The sequence below is a fragment of the Pyxicephalus adspersus genome, chromosome 3, assembly GCF_032062135.1.
Source record: "Pyxicephalus adspersus chromosome 3, UCB_Pads_2.0, whole genome shotgun sequence".
In the NCBI taxonomy this organism is placed as follows: Eukaryota; Metazoa; Chordata; class Amphibia; order Anura; family Pyxicephalidae; genus Pyxicephalus; species Pyxicephalus adspersus.
Window position 1 is genome coordinate 3,099,754 of NC_092860.1, and position 19,385 is coordinate 3,119,138.

Consider the following 19,385-nt stretch of genomic DNA (forward strand, 5'->3'; position numbering starts at 1 on the left):
TGTGCCATTCAAATTCCCTTTCTGATCACTCTGTGCCATTCAAATTCCCCTTCTGATCACTCTGCCATTCAAATTCCCCTTCTGATCACTCTGTGCCGTTCTTACCTTTTTTTTCACTGTACGGCAGTTAGGGCAGGGATCAGCAGGGGGCGCTGTGCCAGCTTCTTTCACTCTGCACTGCAACCAGGAAGAGACACACCCTGCAGCCAGCGAGGACAGGAGACACACGCAGGATCGGGTATCGGGTGAGTATAATATTATAATTATATTATAACACATTTGTCGTATAAGACGCACCAACTTTTCCCCCCCAGTTTTGGAGAAGAAAAAGTGCGTCTTATACGGCAAAAAATACGGTAATTAGCCTTCTCGCTCTCTATTGGTCCCACAAGCCTAAATTTTGGGGGACCCCTCCTGGTATACAGGCTGCACCCAGTCTGTGCATCCAAGCCAACTGGCCTCAGGGTGCAACTCTCCACGTCTCTAATACAGACGCTCCCTTATTATTAGCCGGGTGCTCCAGAGCCCTGGCCTGCAAAAAGTGATAGCGTGTCTGGCCCATCCATTCCTTCCTGGACACATATTTCATTTTACTATAATACACAGACAACAGAATCTTTTTAGAATTGTTTTATTTGAGCATGATGATGCAAAGTAGAACAGTACAAAGAACAAATTAAAACACGACATGGTAGAGCATTTTAGGAAAACACTGATAAATAAAGTTGTAAATTCAACATAAAAGAATACAAAATAACATTCTCTTTTGATATTTTTATTTGCTTTTGTTTATCCTCTCTTCTTTTATGTTTCACGGGAACGCAGAAGTAGACGTTTCCAACCATGATTTTTAGGCATGTGGGTGACACCCATCCATGAACCGGCCCTCTATGATGTCTTTCAGCTGCTTATGGAACTAAATTGCTGCTGTTTTCACAGAGGTGATCTACCCATGGAAGTAGATGGAAAATTACATCTTCCATCCACCTTGATCTGCAAAAGAAAATCATGATTTTAATTTTTTTGCTCACAAATCATTTAACAATTGACTCAAAGTTATCATTATCCAAAGATTTTTGCCACTAAGGCTTTGATTGGTGAGTCCATGGCACCAGACATGGAATGGGGAACAAAAAGTATCAGGGTTATCTTCAAATGCACATTACGCTTCTTACATTTAGCAGGCTAGAATTTAATGCTGAGTCAGCGCTTTACTAAACATTAGCCGTTTGCTTCGAGCAGTTTGTGATCCCTAGTTATTACATGAGTGCACTGCAATGTGGAAATCTTAATTCATAGCTTTTGGGCAATAAAGGCATTGAAATATTTGGATGTAGTACAGATGCCTCCTCATTTCATGATGACAAAGCATAGTAGTGGCATAGGGGTCAGTGGGATGAACCCCCAAGCACTTTAGGGGATACAGGAGACCAATACTACCAGAGCATGCATTGCAAGTCTGCTTTTATCCCTTTTAACTGCTATGAACTGACATCAGCAAATCTGTGCTTCGTTCACCAGCAACACATTATTCATCTTTGCTATTCTACCATCAAACTTGAACAAAAAAATATTAGTATGAGGAGTATGTAAATCATTCCTCTTCTTCCGATGTCACAGAGCTAGTGCTTTGTGATTGGCTGTTCATGCACGGAGTACGGGAAGAGGGTTCCTAGCCTTGTATATGCTATAAGTAGTTAAATGGAAATACCACAGGGCTTCCCCTCTGCACTCCCTTTGACCAAATTGTCTACTCAGCCCAACATTTTACCAAAAATTATCACCGTCAAGAGTCCAATTTCCAAAATTATTTAGGTTGAATGAAACAAAACAGAAAATACCTCCATGGCACCAATGACAAACTACATTGAAAGAACAGTAAAAGTATTATTGAGATAGAACAGATGGTACGTTAGACTGTAATAAAGGACATATGACTATGGTATAGTCTAAAATACATAATCCACCTTACAAAAAATATTAGGAAGGTAAGTAATGGTGCAACTTGACCTGGCAAAGGATCAGAACAAGAGACAAGGAAGGCCACCAGTGCAGATGAGTATGCAAACAGGCTAGAACAAGTAGTACCTTCTCTTGTGCTGATCCTTTGCCAGGTCAAGTTGCACTATTACTTAAGCTGCGTACACACGGCAAATTTTTCTCGCCCGATAATCGGTATCGGCCAATTATCGGGCGAAAATCTGCCGTGTGTACAGTCGGTCGTCGTCCATCGTCCGACGACCGTCCTGGCGGATCCATGGACGATGGACGACGACCGATCCTAATGAAAGGGAAGGGGAGAGCGCGCAGCAGGGTGCCGCTCCGTCGCTCTCCCCCTCCCCTCTCCATAGAGCATGAACGGTGCTGTATGTACAGCATCGTTCATGCATCGTGCAGTCTTTTCTCGTTGGAAAGGATCGTGAAAGATCCTTTCCAACGAGAAAAATTGCAGGTGTGTACGCAGCTTTACCTTCTGATGGCATGTATTTCTTGTATTTAATTTTGATTATATTGTTACATGTATATATTAAAATCACTGATTTGTTCTGTATTTCTTTGTTATAATACATTGTACCTATCTACTTTTTTGGTAACCCTTCCCTGATGAAGCAGAATCAATCAAGGAAACGAGTCGGGCCATACAAGATTGTTACATTAACAAACTTTGCAAACTTAGGTTACCATCTGTTATATCAAGCACTATGCCTGGCTACTCAGCTAGAAATTTGCATGTAATTGATTGAAATAAGGTAGCTACTTTTTAATTTGCTTTCCCATGTGGAGATTTTAAATTAAGATATATTGTTAATTAAACGTTTATGTATATGTATGGTGTTATGTATACTGCCCTAAAAGTCCCATAAGATAATAATAATAATTTAAAAAAGTTAATATAATAATAATCAATACATTTTTTTGTAAGGTGGATATATGAAAGAGGATGTTGGCAGTGAGTTAAAACTGGTTGGATATGACAGGTTAGATCCATCCCTTTGTCTAAAAGACATAATGTCTAATGTTAGAATGTTAGATTATTAATATTATTAATGTTATTAATGTTAGATTCATGCTTCTTTGAGGGATAGCTAGTGACATGACTATGGACAGTACAGCGCTGTGTAATATGTTGGCGCTATATAAATGCTGTGTAATAATAATAATATAGAAATAGAAATTTAGGAAGGACAAGTATACATATAAAAAGCATAAATTATGTATATTAGAACAATTATATAAATTCTTCAATGGAATCCGGTGATCTATGTAAAACATATGCATGGGGCCAGTCCTATTCCCCATGGTCTCACCATTTTCTCTAATAGATTTTGACATACTGAAATGTTGAATTTTATTCTATAAACTGGGCATACATTAGGCATAATCCTATATAATAACATTAAAAAATAAATAAGAAAAATAATAACATACTAGTAAAAATTCCTTTGTCTTTCTTGTCACCATAAATAAGAAAGTGGGGGTTTTCTGGAGGAACAAAGATTGCATCAGTCAATAATACAAATAGCTGATAATCAACAATTCTATGTCAGTTTTACAATAATCGACAAAGACATTATGGGCCCATGTGTTGTGCAATGTGGAGTCATTTATTCTATATGGCACCCCAATGCACCTTGTTAGTACATTGCATTATAAAGAAGTTGTCGTATGGAACACTCCCAGAAAAAGTGAATGCACGTTCACGTTTTTTCATGTGATGGGCATCCCACATATGTTAATGGTGGCCAGGCAGCTAGCACAAGAAGCAGAGTTTAAAAACTTTTCTATTTAAAAAAAAAAATCTTATGTAATGCTTTACAAGCCAAAGCAACTTTCAGCTGGAACTCTCAGAATGCAAAAAATGTTCTATTTTCTTTATTGAAAAAAAAGTATTTTATTTTCCTATATTTTCTCAGTACCACCCTTTAACTGGCAGCAATTATCTACTCCACAGTCAAGCTGGCCCAGCGCCAAAACACAGAACCACCAACCCCATCCTAATCATAGCGGAACTTACAAGTATGTGAGAGGGATAGACTCCGGCCCGATGTTTATCAGAAATTTTCCCTGCTCAATGGTCTTTAGTGGAGAATTCCAAACGCTGTTATTGAACGTGCCTTGTAAATCTAATTTCGGGCTTTTGTAGTCAGTCAATGAAACACAGACTTAATAGGACTTCAAATCTCTGTGTGGTTTCAAGGGAGCTACTATCTTCCTTCAGGAAATTTTTACAATGAAGATGATGCTGGGACAAAGTCAATGGGCATGCATGCTAAAAAAGCCTTGGTGTGTCCCTGTCCTATGAACTGGGCACTACTTTGGCACCATAGGTTGCAGGTCCTGGAGCATTTTGCACCCCCGGCTACTGACACACCTTGGTGGTCACCATTTTGCCTTGATCTGGTTTTGCATGCAGACCATCGATTTCTATTTTTAGATTTGATATATAAAAACTAGCAGCAAAAAGTCTCTAACATTACGTATAAGAGAGTTTTATCTAAAAGATGAGGACCTGGTCCACCATCTTTGCTCTCTTGAAGAACTTTACTGGAAGACAAATCTTTGCCATCCTACCACCCTGTGGAGGCTGGTGGGGTGAAACCAATGATGTTGGTGGGCAATGCTGGCATCTGACATGTCCGGAAGCTGGTCAGGTGATGAAGGTTCTGTAGCTACTGGAGCTCTTTATAAAAGCAGGGTGTCTAGGAACAGGACACTTTAGGACCTTTAATTATTATTACACAGTATTTATATAGCGCCATCATATTACACAGCGCTGTACAAAGTCCATAGTCATGTTGCGAACTGTCCCTCAAAAGACTCACAATCTAATGTCCCTACCATAGTCATATGTGATTATTGTAGTCTAAGGTCAATTGTTAGGGAGAAGCCAATTAACCTAACTGCTTGTTTTTGGGATGAAACCCACACAAACACAGGGAGAACCTGCAAACTCCATGCAGATAATGTCCTGGGTGGGGCTCAAACCTGGGACTTAGTGCTGCAAAGGCCAGAGTGCTAACCCCTGAGCCACCATGCTGCAACTTTTAATCTAGAAGACTACATGGCATTTGGAAGATGCTGATCCAACCCAAATGTGGAGCAGTACCAAATTATTCCAATGGGCAATCTGTGGAACACAGCAGCTTCTAGATGGGCTTTTTCCTACCTTTCTACCCCTGAGGAACCCTTAAAATAAATTCTGGGAACCAATACTGATACCATTGTTTTGTGAATCAAAGAAAAAAAAAGCCTCTTAAATTGATAACCAGTGGAAAGAATGGCCCCAACAGTGGTGGCTAGAATACTACTTAAATACATTATAATCCCAGCCAGGACTCTGCAAGAAGTTTGTATGTTCTCCTTGTGTCTGTGTGGATTTCCTCCCATATCTCAAAAACCATGCAGTTAGGTTAAATGGCTTCCCCTCAAAAAGTTATCTTTAGACTGTGGTAATGACTGATGTAGGGACATTAGATTGTGAGCCCCTTTGAGGTACAGTTATTGAAATGACCATGCATAATATGTTTGTGCTGATAATAATACTTATTATAGTCATGCAACTGTTAAAATGGCGTTGGCCCCCCGATCAAATAAGAGGTCGATCAGTCACAGTTTGAGAAGCCCCCAGCAACCTCTGGAGGAACCCTGGTTGGGAATGTCTGCTCCAGATCACGATTGTTGCAGTAAAAGTTACTTATAAGAAATAACACGTATAAATAGACCCAAGGCTGGAGTTGGTCTGATACTGCTTGGCTGCCTGGGACTTTGCTATTCATTCTTGGTCTTTCCTCCTAACCACAGAATAAATTAGCTGCGTTTGGCATCTTACCTTCCTCTATGTCTCTGCTCTTCATCGCATTTTCTGTGAAAGTGTTTGTTCTTTGTTTGTTCCTCTCTTATATACTCAATCTAACTTCTCTTTGGAAACTCCAGTGACACATTGACACACAATCAGTGGGGGCTCTTCCTTTCTCTAGAAATGCCATGCTTCTGATTTGGTGCCTTTGTGAGGTCCTGATGAACAATACGACAAAGTATGACGACTTTATGTATACAAAAACTGCAATGCATTGCACATAGGGACGATAAATAATATTTACATATAAAATAATTAACACCACCTGTAGCCTAAATTAGCATGGCCACATCCCTTAAACCGGCAAATCGCACATACGGTGAATACCCAACTAATGAGACCAAAAAACCATATTGTAGATACTTGTTAACATAACATTAAGAACTTTATTTATTATCATTAAAAAGCAAAATAAAAGCAAATTTATAAACAGTGTACATCAATATTGATCTCCTTTAGGATTCCCGTTAATGGAGTAATCCCAATTTTCTACGCGTTTTGCGGAACTTAGATATGTAATCATATAAAAAAACTATGAATTTCCCAATATCACAATATTTTTACACATAAATATAACATTTCAAAGGTTGTACCTAAGTCTAATATACAACTTAGATGTCCTGAATGCAAGCAGACCCGGGATACTTCTCACATAGAATGTTCCAAGGGACAGCAACATGGAGAAATTATATATTTTAGAGAATAGCTTTCAATGGATAATAATGTATAATATATGCTTTCAACATAGTAAATTAGATCAGTTGCATATCAACTACCACTAAATACAAACAATCATGGGCTCAGAACAACCAATTAGTGGGACTTTTTAGGCCAAATTATCCATTTAAACATCATATAAGAAAAATTTCTGTAAAATTGCTTTATTATCAAAAATATCTTTAAAAAGACATACATCTCTAACTTAGCACACTGAAAACAAGGCAAGCACCAAATTAGATCACCTTCTGGAAACTAGAAAAGAAGTGTTTACATTTTTCGACGCGTTTCGCAGCAGCCAAGTCCGCTTCCTCAGGAAAAAGAGATATGTGCATATATGGTGCCAACTGCCAGCTAACAGTCCTCCTCTCATAGATGGCTATATAAATTAACAGCAGGAAAACAGAGGAAACAGGTGATACCACTCACTCAGGGAAGTATATCTTCTCAACGGAAGCAGTGGAGTGTAAATTCATATAGAAAATTGTAAGCCAGGATGAAATGTAATACTGTGACCATCAATATATGGCATCCCCTGTTTCCTCTCCGTTCTTGCTGTTCCTTTATATAGCCATCTATGAGAGGAGGACTGATGGCTGGCAATTGGCGCCATATATGCACATATCTCTTTTTCCTGAGGAAGCAGACTTAGCTTCTGCAAACGCGTCGAAAAATTGAAACACTTCTTTTCTAAGAGGTTCCAGAAGGAGATCTAGTTTGGTGCTTGCCTTGTTTTTAGTGTGCTGTTTTAGAGATGTGTATATTTTTGAAAATAAAGCAAATTTAAAAGAAATTCTCTTTATGTGATTTTGAAATCGATGATTTGGCCTAAAAAGTTCCACTATATTGTTGTTCTGAACAAATGATTGTTTGTAATTTGTGATGCGGCCGGGCCTATTGGAGCTTCGGAGGGGTTGTTTTCTATATTGTGTAACTACCACTAAATCATAAATCTGTCATAATTAAATGTCTTTCCAAAAGAACACTAAATGTCCAATATTGCCACCACATGTTAGGTCTTAAAAGCCCCATTAGTTGGATATTGTTGATCATCACTGTATAATATTGTCAGGAACAAATAGCAGTGGAGGATACTGGCTGATGTGCTCAGCATTTTATAACAATCCTCCATAGTTCAGGGTATTTATTATAAGATATTATCATATACTGGCAGGGGTTGTAGCACAGCTCACGCTAAGTAAAATATAAAAGATGGCAATGTTATATAAATGAATAAGTCATTGATCTTTGTTTAGTGGTACAGGTTAATAGAATCAAATTGTCCATTTGTTGTTATTTTATTTTACATGGCATGCAATAATCGCTGATATTGGTAGCCATAATATGCCTGCTGCTGACCACCATTTTGCCACAATTGCCCTGCTTCTTGGTAATTCCTCATAAATCTCAGACTCTATTTATAAACCAGTGTATCTGACATTCACTGAAACATTCCCTGGTGGGGAATCAATTCCTACCATTGAACCACAAGGATCTGGATGATCCAGGGAATGTTTTAGTCAGGGTCACTGTTTTATCAATAGACTCCATTTTCCCATTTATAAATACTCGGATCATATACAAACACAAAGAGACCTAACCTAAGTCAGCCAGTGCCAATCATTTTATTGATTTTATGCTGTGCCTGACAATTGTTTTGCGCTGCTTTTATAAATGCACCAATGCTACTTGCTATTGGATTAGGTAATTTTCATGGTATCCTGACATCTTGATAAAGTTATTATTATTATACAGTATTTATATAGCACCATCATATTATGCAGCGCTGTCCCTCAAAGGAGCTCACAATCTAATGTCCCTACCATAATCATATGTCAATAATGTAGTCTAATTTAATAAAAATTAATTTGTAAAAATAAATAAATAAATAAATGCATTAATGCTAATAATATTCATTTTGTTTTTCAGATGTGACTCCACCAACTTATTACCCCTCTTTCTTGCCCTCTGTGAACTGCCTGGGTTGTGTATGAAGAAGTTGTTACTCGGACTGTCCACTAGATGGAGCGCTGGGTCGCAATGGAAAAACCCCGGAAGGTGATACAATGTAACCAGAATGGATTCAGCTGCACGAGGACTTCCAGGGACCATGATCACGTGATCCAGGGCATGCTTCGATCCAGGGTGCTGGCAGTGCCTTTGGCATTTGCTAAAAACTGCTTCCTGATCCCCAGGCAAGGGGTGCACAGTGCACAGATCTGCAGGACAGAGGAAAGAGAGGAAGCTGCTATCTATGTACATGTAAGTTATATGGGGTCACTATGCTGCAGCAGATCACTATGTGGGATTCTTTAGATATGGCTCCATGTTGTTCATATATAGGCGTGTGATCAGCTGATGGGTCATTTGCAATGTTCATTTGCAGATTGCTTCCAATCATAAAACAAAGGCAAACAGGTGATAGTGATTTTAAGTGCAGAGATTACAATGCAAATATGGTGCAAATAAAAAAGTACATGGTTTGTAAACCAATAGTTAAAGTGGGCATTCTAAAAGCAAACATCCCCTCCCCAAATCACCTTTTCCAAGTAGGCGAAAAGAAGAGTTTTATATCTACTTCACTTTCTTTAAATGTGATGTCGGTGTTGTTTGGTTTCCTGCAGCTGAAGTCTTGCAATAAATGGATTGTTAGCTCACAAGATTTTGCATTCTACACAAATCTTTCTTGGAATAGATGGTGACTTCTGATGACTAGCGACGTGTTAGGACAAGGTTTCTCAACCAAGGTTCCTCCAGAGGTTGCTGAGGGTTCCTTAATGAGGAATTTGTGATTTAGGTCAGTATAAGTGACACCAATCATCTTTATGGCTATCTGTAAGGGTGACATTCTTCCCACTGACCACTAAACCAATATACTGTGAGCTGTGGATATAATAATTATAGAAACGTTCCCTAAACCAGCGGTCTCCAACTGGTGGTCCACAGAAAAATTTGGACATTATGTGCAATTTTTATGTTTTATTAATAATAAAACAAAATTAATATAATAAATCTTATAGAAATAAATGTTTATTTCTCAGATGGTGTTTTAGGTAAGTATGACCTTAACTGTGTATTTTCTATAACTGTTATACCCTGTTTCCCCTATAATAAGGCACTGTCTTATATTTTTTGAAATGCCAAAATATGCCCTAGGTCTTATTTCAGGGGGATGTCTTATTTTTCCATAAAGAAGGCTACAGTACACATTTATTGTTGAAAATCACTCATGTGCCATCATGTTCCATTGATTGTCCCCTTCTGATCACTGACTCGCGGGGTAACAGACTCTGTTAGGGCAGGGATCAGCAGCTTGCTTGTCCTTTGAAATTACTTTGTTTCACTCTGCACTGCAGCCAGCATCGAGGAGTCACACAGAGACACACAGTATCAGGTATCGGAGGATGTCTTATTTGCGGGGGGTGCTTTATTTTAATTGTTTGAGCAAAAATCGGGGGGTGGCTTATTTGATGGGGATGCCTTATCAGGGAAACATGGTATTTAATGGCATCAAATAGTTTGACTTTAATAACTATCATTTCTTGTTTGATCTTAGATTCAACTGGAAACCCAAATAAACCGAAAATGGATAAGAAAAAGCAAACAAATATTTTGCATTTCATCAGTAATATTAAAGATAATAGAACTAGTAACAGTAGTAATACTTCACTTAACCGTGGGCTGATCAATGAATCATAGCCGCCACAATCCTTGTCAGCACCATTAGGAAGATCATTATTCTAGAAATGTATTTATCTTTGTAAAAAAATTCATATTAATGGTTTGTGGGATTTAAAGTTATGATTTTAGTGGTTTGTGAGGTCTGAAAGGTTGGCGACCGCTGCCCTAAACACTTAAAAGTTATCTCAAGGGCTCTCCCATGGTAAAATAGTTTGTTAGATGATAGTAAAATATGATTGTTACTTTTGTTCTTTTCAGATGAAAAAGTTAGTGGGTGACTATGGGAGGGGGTGCAAAGATTCCATCTTAGGTTAGGATGATGCTCTTTAAAGCAGCTAAGAATACAAATAAGAAGAGCTAACCCGCCAGCCAAATCTTTACATTGGTTGGGTGTCTGTGTCTCCCGCCGAGCTCTGTAGGTCCATCCGGCAGACACATCAGTACCCAGCTCAGTATAATAACTGTATGTCTGATTTATTTAATGAACTCGTGTCTTCTTTGCTCTATTTGCAGTGGCCGTACTGTGAGAAACGCTGTACGTACTGTAACTTCAACAAGTACATTGCCCAGTCTGACAATGAAGGCGCCATCAGAGCGTGTCTGCTGCAAGAAGCTTCCACCTTGATCCAGCTCAGCCAAGTCCACAGGTGAGATCTTTGAGACCAGAGTCACCCAGATCACTGGATTTAGGTAAAAAACATTACTATCTAAGGCAGCCTTTCTCAACTTTTTTTTAACCATAAGGGAACCCTTGAAATAACTTTCAGTTCTTAGGGAGCCCCGGCTATAATTATTATATCCATAGCTCACAGTATATTAGTGTGGTGTTCAGGAGGAATCTCCTTACAAAGCAGGTATGGATCTTTAGTGCATTGGAGTGCCATTTAAAATGATGCAACATACCACAACTTACATATCTAAATAGGTCCTCAAATATTTCTTGCATTCATATCAATAGGAAAATCTTTTGGCTGGCTGGAGATGAGAGAGGTCTTTTACATCCGCAGTTGCCAACGGGTGGTCTGATCCACGAGAAAATGTTGGTAGTCCGCAGCTCCGAGCGGGGTCAGGAGAAGGATCCCTGTGCACGGCCAGAGGCCGGACCATGTGCCCCGAACAGATCCCAGGCTCGGGGAAGTGGGCAGGCTGTGTCTCCGGACATTGCAGGCTCAGATCCGCGATGGGAGAGTGGGCAGGGTTATGTCACCATGATGTCACTATGGGCGAGTGGCACCCGGCTCCCTGCGCATGCACGGTCAGGAGCCGGTAATTTTAGTGGTCCGCAGCATTGAAAAGATTGGCAACCACTGTTATACATAATAATCAGCAGCAAAAGAAGACTTGGGGCAATTTTGGAGCATGGAAAGGAGTCTCTGGTGGACTTGACTCTCTACCAGGGTTCTATCTGTTACTCCTTTTATTATTATTACTTTTTTGTTTATAATATACATGACTTCTGTCCTTATTTAGCACACATGTACTGACACTGTTTTCATTATTTTTTATTTGGACTTCAGAGTTCCTTCAGTATTCTTCGGTGGTGGCACACCAAGTCTCGCCAGTCCCCATACCATCGCTGCTGTATTGGATGTGATATCCAAATATGCCCACTTACCACACAATGCTGAAATCACTTTGGAAGCCAATCCTACCTCATCCAGGAGAAGCAAATTGCAGCAGTTCAGAGATGCTGGGGTCACCCGTCTGTCTGTAGGATTACAGGTACTGTTAAAAAACAAATTATAGATGCATTTATTATTTTGTATGTGGTAACACTGTAAATAAAAATGGAACTTAGCAGATAGCTCGATGTGTCCTTAAAATACAACTGTGTGGATTGTTTTATCTGCTGAAGTGTTTTTAACATCTCAGGCAGTTTTGTGATCCAAACGGTCTTGTCAGGCAGCACAGCCAGCTTAGTCAAGATCCACCTTCTGCAGCCTCGATTGACCAGGGAAAAATCAGTTGCATGGTGCCAATTCTTGGTTTACTCTCACGGGAAGGTGTAGATAAAATGGTAGCATGAGAATGATATACTATTACTCCAAATCGTTTAATGAGAAGTTGGTTTCCCTACCACACATAGATATTGGGTTGGTGGTGAAAAGTTTGCTGGAGCTGCTTCTTCTAATTGTCATTAATTGCTTCTCCAGTCCCTGGATGATGGCGACCTGCAGCTCCTTGGCAGAACCCACACAGCTGCAGAAGCACTGGACACATTAAAGGAGGCATGTAAGCTCTTCCCTGGCTGCACCTCTGTGGACGTGATGTTCGGACTTCCAGGGCAAAGCCTGGCAGCGTGGCACAGCACCTTGGAGAGGCTTTTGGATCAGTGTGACAATCATGTGTCTTTGTACCAGCTGACTTTGGAAAGGGGCACTGCGCTGTTCAAACTGAAAGAGAAGGGGCAACTTGCCTTTCCCGATCAAGAGCTGACTGCCCAGATGTACGATGATGCCAGGCAGATTCTGGGGCAGGCAGGATTCCGCCACTATGAGGTGTCAAATTTTGCCAAGAATGTGAGTATGATTTACTTTTTTATTAATCTGTGCTGGTAATGATTTGTATGTGTGCACGCAGCTGAGGTTTGTATTAGATGGGCGGTGAGGCTGTGGTGCTATTACTGCTTACTTCTCCCCTGGTGAGGCAAAGGAAGATTGGTCCAAAATTCCAGAAGAGAATAAAAAGATGTAAAGTTGAGGGTGACAATTTTGTCCTGGCTATTTTTGATGTTTTGTGTGCAATATCTCGTTTTTTTTTCTCTTTTGTGTTCTTTCAGTGCCAACATAAGAAATAAACATGACAATACCAAAGCATTTGTAATTGCAACAACTTGCAACTTGAGAAGTGTTGCATTTTCTGACATAAATGTGAGGGTGCCAATATTGTTGGCAATTCAACCATTTCCACCTCCTGCCCTAAAATAATTCTGCAGAGAGCAGTGCCATAATACATAGGTTGGCTCTCTGCTGCCAAAGAATCCACCATCTGCAAGATAAAGTGTTCTAATAGACAAGAGAATGGAGGACGAGTCAAGAGCTTTAAAATGCACAGAAGCTGGCATGATGTATATTAAAATATAAATTGCTTTATTGCTTGAATTTTTCTTATAAGTTGTATTTTCTGTTTCCATTGCAGGGTGCAGTCAGCACACATAATATGTCATACTGGTTGGGAAAGCAGTATATTGGAGTAGGACCAGGTGAGCCTGTTTATACATAGGGGGTCTAATCTGTTCTGTGCACCAGGCAGGATGCACAGGGGGTGGGCAAATAAAACAAAATTGTGAGGTGGGTTTTAATTTGCACAGCAGCATTATGGAGCATAATTGCACATTATAGAACACTTAACTTACAAGTGTGCTGTACAATCAAGCTGTCTTTCACAGGTCTGCTCCCCAGTACCACCATCTCTTCCATTATGCTTTTCCTTTGGCCAATGATGTCCATTGATAGTGCAGCTCCCGTGCATATCCGCAGAGGTTATTTCATCCCTGCCAAGTCTCCTCTCATGACATTTTACAGATGTCCGTCATGGTTCAGGAGTGTCACTGTAGAGCACAGGCTGCTTACAGAGTACAGAGAATAAAAAAGTTGCTAGAGGACAAAAGGAAAACCTTTTTGGTAGAAGAGACTTTGCACGTTTTTCCCCAGTATTCCCTGTCTTATAGCATTATAGTTCTGTTGTGTTTCACAATATGTGACCCATAAGCTTTCATCCTCCCCCAAAAGAGTAGCTGTGGGACCCCAATTTTTAAAATTTGGGCTGCTGGTGTCCTGCAAACAAAGCCAACATTCCTCATGCCTTCAACACTTGCCAGAAGTTACTGATACTCCTGACAGCTCCATGACAGCTTACATGCATGGGGTGCAGTGGATAGACGCAGTTTACTTGTTCTTTAAACTGAATGAGGTCCAAGATTTATGGAAATATTTATTTTGTATATTTCTTTGGGTTTAAATATTATAGGCAGCTACTTTGCTTTGTTAAGCAGATTTGGCCCTCAGTTGACATACCCTTGAATATTCAGTCCACAAAGTTTGGCCCACTGATATCTTAAATCAAAGGCATTATTGAATTAAAAGTCTCATATTTTCTGTTCTGTTTTGTAGGTGCACATGGGCGGTTTGTACCTCGGGCAACTGGAGGAAAAAGGAGAGAAGCACGTATACAGACCTTGGAACCAGAACCTTGGATGAAGGAGGTGATGAGCAATGGGCATGGCACTCGGAAAGTGATACAGCAAAGTGACTTTGACATGTTAGTATCCATTGATATCCATCCATTGACATGTTACTCCATCTCAGTATATGTTTTGTAAAGTTCCTAACCAGTTAAAAGGGTTAAAGGGTGTGGAAGGCAATAGCCTTATTCACGAAGCATCAGGAGTCCCTTGTGTTCAGTGAAGCAAAGTTTCTTTATTCATGCATGGAGATTCTCACAATCAGTTAACACGTGCTCAGGGCACACTGAAGGAGAAGTCTGACATTCAGCATAGAAGCTCCCATATTTATACAGAACAAAACATATAGTATTGTATAGGAACGTTACATATCAGCAAACATGATTAATATCCCTTGTCAGTACTGCGGTTGTTGTTGTTTCATTCAGCCTTGAGTCCTGTTCCTCCTTAAGATGTGACAAACTGCCCAGCTGCAAACTGTTTCCTTTAAGATAACATGCTTGCTCCCCCTACCCTGGGCGTTTAGGAAACCACAGGCCATAATTTAGCCAAGGTCATCATGTTCCTCTCTTAAAAGAGGCCCAAGGTCCTTTTTCTATAATTGAAGCGTAAGCAGATTTTTGATAACTATTCAGTATATAGCAAGAATATAGCAAGATTAAGAAAAATGGATACATATATTTTTACCTTTAACAAGGGTCACCTAGGGGCTCACCCGGTGCACATATGGCAGTTTCAGAATACAAATTACACAGGGAATTTATATATAAACCAGACAGGGATACGAGTTATTTTGTTATGTATTTAGGTTAAAGTCAAATTTTGTATTTGTCTTTTATTGATACGACCATAATGGAAGCAGCTCTGGGTCTTTTAATTAACATGGACTGCATGGGGTGTATTTATTAGACTGAACCTGAGATTTACTGAAGCATTTCATGGTGAAGAATCTTCCAGGTCCATCTGTTTCAACACAAGTTATTGATTCTCCACCAGTGAATGTTTCAAGGAATGTCAGATTCTCTGCTTTATAAATCGACCCCCATGAGTCCCGTGGCTGCTTGCTGTTGTTGCAATTCATTAACCCAACTTTTTTTTCAATCTTTACTTTTTAGGTTATCAGAAATGTTAATTCTGGGTTTACGAATGGATACTGGGATATCCCATGAGGTGAGATTGTTTTAGACGTAGGAGGTAACTAAGAGAAAACAAATGATCCTATGGTGCAGCATATAAAATATGTTTTTGGATTGTTGGGGAAAGTATGGTTCAAAATCTATGAGGTGAGCTCAAAGGATTTGTTGCAGATTAGTTCTGGAGACATAGGAAAGGTAGGTGATGTTAATTTTGGTTTTGCAAAAGGTAAACCTGTACTTTAAAGCCTAAATGCTAAAAATAAAATAGGGGTTCAACAAAAAAGTTTCCTTTTTTGGCACATTAACCTCCAACCTCTGCAGAAAAAGCTTGTAAGCAGCATAGAGGACCATTGTGTGTTGTGTCAAAGCAGTGGTCTCTCTACATTGGTACGGCAACCCCCCCCCCCCCCCCCCATAGAGTCCAATTAACAATTCTTGCTGAGAAGTGACACCCACAGTTTTCTGGCATTTTCATTTTATCTTCAGGATTTGGGTTGTAACTTTAATTGGGCCCTTAAAGTGTATGCCCAGCCAAATATAATATAAGTAAGAAAGGGTTAAAACCCCTATCAGGTTATTTCTTGTTATTTCTGCACTATAATACAGAAATTTCTCTTGATTTCCTGTCCTAAAGATTAAACAGGAAATTGAACAAAAAAGTAATGCCAGAGATATGTCCCCATTAGAGGATTTTTCCAACCTCTTGCTCTGATGAGCATTTAAAATGGGAAAAACACAGAAAGCTGATATTCCCTCAGAAATGCCCAGTTTAATTGAAAACTACAGCCATTGCAAGGCAATTGATGGTGCAAATGATGGTCATAATTGATTTTCTGTAATTAAGAATAGACAGAGGGAACAAATGGCTGCCGGTGACACTTTTGATGAGCCTGTGGGGTGGCCTGTGATACAAGCTACCACCGGGACAACTTTTCACATAGAAACTGTAAATGATATCGTGAGCAGGCTGGTGGTTTACAGTTTATATATTATATATCTCAGGAACCAATACTTTATATATTGTAGCTTATTAGTCCTTACAAATGACTTTTTTTTTGCCTTTTATTTTTAATATTATGGTGGTACTGCAAGTAGCACACTAACTGTTCAAAAACAATAATCACTCACTGTAGTGTATCTATGGAGAAGCAGCATTGTCATCTCATCTCCATATTGTTGGGAGAAGGTATTCTATAATTTACAGGAGAACCGAGAACAATGCCTAAGGGCACCACAGACAGAGGAAGGTTTCGTTGTGAACCCCAGTTAGTGACAAGACTATACACTTTGTGAAGCGCTGCATAATATGTTGGCGCTATATAAGTACTAGTTTATATTAATATTATATATATATATATATATATATATATATATATATATCTCAATACTTTCAATTCTATACCAGACTAAAAAGGAGCAAATAGGAGAAGGCCATTGTTCAGGATCGCCTTTATTACCTACCTATGTTGATGCCATTGCATGGAAATATCTGTAGTGCTTTATGTTCCAATGTAACATTCTATTTGTTCTTATTACAGCGATGGCAAACACTTAGCTCTGCACTCAGCTTACAAGACTTGTTTGATACATCGCAGGATTTAAGGGACCTGCTAAAGGACAAGCTTCTGATATTGGATCAAAAGTAAGGAAGATTCCTAGGGGCACTTGGCCTATTTTTGTGCTCAGTGATTTGCTCCTATTTCGCCTTTCCTGTCCCTGTCTATCAATATGCTGATGACATTTTTAAATGTTTTTTTACATACCTTATTTTTAAATCCAGTAATGTCATCACCGGGTCTATCTGCTTCTCTGTGCAAGGTAGGCAAATCTGGCTGGTGGGAGGGGCTAGCAAGGTGCTGTAAGTAGCTTCCTGAAATCACAGCACCCTGCTGCAGTATATTAGGACCCTAGCCTTGTTGCAAGCAGTGGGTTGGCTCCTGGCAGGGGCTCTGCAAATGCCATAGTGGGTGGATGTCAGTCTGGAGAGAGGGGGCATTTCTAGGCAAGCTGTATTTGCATGCAGACTACTCTAGGTAGTTCTCAGCATTAGGTAACTATTACCAGAAATAAAATCCAGTAATTGAAAGTGCGAGCGAGGGCAGTCAGCCTGGGGAGGGTAATGCTAGATGATGCTGGACTTCCTCCAGCAAGAAAATAAAGTAGCTCTGTTTGACTTGCTGCAGCATCTAATGCACATTTAAAGAAGCTCACAGTGTGCAGTGAAATATACAATTTCAGTACAGGAGAGACTTTAGATAAGGTTGGAGGTCAGCTTTTTTATACAAGTGTCTATCAAGTTTCAAGGCACATTTTGGGTTTTTTCTGAAACTACCCTTACCCCTTGTCATGGTACTTTTACTTTTTTATTTTAAAATTTCCACTTAATATATTGACCACAAATCTGGCACTTTGTCATACTGGGAAAAGTAAGAGGTTCAGTGTTACAGGAGGAAAGAGTGAAGAGTTCATCAATCTTCCACTGCTTATTCACTGTCCAATCACAGACTGGTGGGTGGGGTGATGACTTAACTGTATTTCTTATATACAGTATAGAAAATCAGGTCATCAGCCTGGCTCCCGCCAATGTGAGTTATTTATTTTGCATGCAGCAGCTTTCATGCAGTCCTACCTACCTACAATCTGCCGCTTGTTTTCTGTAACTAGGCTCATAAGGGGCTAGGTCTGGTGGTTGCTTCTTTGGCACTGATATCGTATTGTACAGAGGCACAAGGTGCGGTATGTCATCCCATGTACTGCCCAGTGTTCATTATATCCCCTGGCTGCAGCAAGGCTATATTCAGACTGGCGGTGAGGTTGCGGTGTGGCTACTGCTTCTTCCGTGAACCCCTGCCTCGGGGGTGATGCTACATGCAGCTTCTACCCATAGGACACTGTATAGGAGTGATGGTGAGCGGTTCATTCCAGCCGTAATAATATATATTATCCCATTGAACTTACAGTGGCCTGCGCTGCTCCTGGAAGGGCCTGGCTGTCCTCGATGGTCTTCTGTTGCCGCTTTTATCCCAACTTGAAGATTCCTGGAATCGGCAAATGAAAAGTAAACCTCAGGGATCACCCTAGATGGACCGGGACTGAAGTCACAGCTGCCCAAGAATAATTCTTCTTTTATCTGAAATTGTAATATAATTTAGTCATGCTTTAATAAATATATTTAATTTTGTAAAATCTCAGAATGTTTATTTAAAGAAACCAATACATGGAGGAATGAGAAGACAGCTGATACCTCTGTGTGTATTATTATTATTGTTATTATTAATAAACAGTATTTCTATAGTGCCAACATATTACGCAGCGCTGTACATTATTGCAAACGCCCCTTGTTATAAAGCATATAAAGATGGCAGCATTTAAAGGGGATTACAAACACAATCTTAAAATTTCCTACCCTCTAGGGAGTTTTTACTTCATTGAGTTTTGTATCTGCCCCATACACACATGTTGGGAACAATTTTTCTTGAAATAATTTGGGTTGGATATTCGGCTTTGCCTATGGAATATGGCACATTGATCACCATGCTGAGAATTCATAGGGCTCTATTTATCAAACAGGAAATCAGACATTCCCTCCTGAGAATCTTCCAGGTCCATATGTGGCAGTATTCGATTTCCATGAGGGAATGTCAGATTTCTCATTAATAAATAGAGCTCATAGTATATTCTGGATGCTGGAATGATACCAATCTGCACCATGATGATATTGTTTTCAGTGATAATGGCTAATATTTAGGTTAGTTGATGGTAAATTTAAAGAGAACCTGTCACCAGACCATTCATTCCCACAAAAATCTTC

At 39.6% G+C, this 19,385-nt stretch overlaps 1 protein-coding gene and 1 long non-coding RNA gene across 2 annotated transcripts; one reads left to right on the forward strand and one right to left on the reverse strand.

The window, feature by feature from the left end:
- Window positions 1-615: 615 nt before the first annotated feature.
- LOC140325489 (uncharacterized) lies at window positions 616-5,929 on the reverse strand. Its single transcript, XR_011919686.1, has 3 exons — window positions 5,831-5,929; window positions 3,430-3,483; window positions 616-993 (listed from the first exon to the last, which is right to left on the reverse strand). It is a non-coding gene; the product is annotated as an uncharacterized lncRNA (long non-coding RNA).
- Window positions 5,930-8,649: 2,720 nt separating this feature from the next.
- RSAD1 (radical S-adenosyl methionine domain containing 1) lies at window positions 8,650-18,760 on the forward strand. The gene is made up of 9 exons (XM_072403339.1): window positions 8,650-8,836; window positions 10,769-10,902; window positions 11,773-11,977; window positions 12,409-12,774; window positions 13,394-13,457; window positions 14,368-14,515; window positions 15,554-15,608; window positions 17,113-17,216; window positions 18,535-18,760. The coding sequence occupies exons 1-9, from the start codon at window positions 8,705-8,707 to the stop codon at window positions 18,653-18,655; spliced, it is 1,329 nt and encodes a 442-aa protein (XP_072259440.1). The 5' UTR covers window positions 8,650-8,704; the 3' UTR covers window positions 18,656-18,760.
- The last annotated feature ends 625 nt before the right edge of the window (window positions 18,761-19,385 follow it).

Coding starts and splice junctions, on each gene's coding strand:
- RSAD1 (XM_072403339.1), top strand. CDS start 8,705: ATGCTTCGATCCAGGGTGCTGGCAGTGCCTTTGGCATTTGCTAAAAAC. Junction 10,903..11,772: donor CAGCTCAGCCAAGTCCACAG/GTGAGATCTTTG, acceptor TTTGGACTTCAG/AGTTCCTTCAGTATTCTTCG. Junction 14,516..15,553: donor CAGCAAAGTGACTTTGACAT/GTTAGTATCCAT, acceptor TTTACTTTTTAG/GTTATCAGAAATGTTAATTC.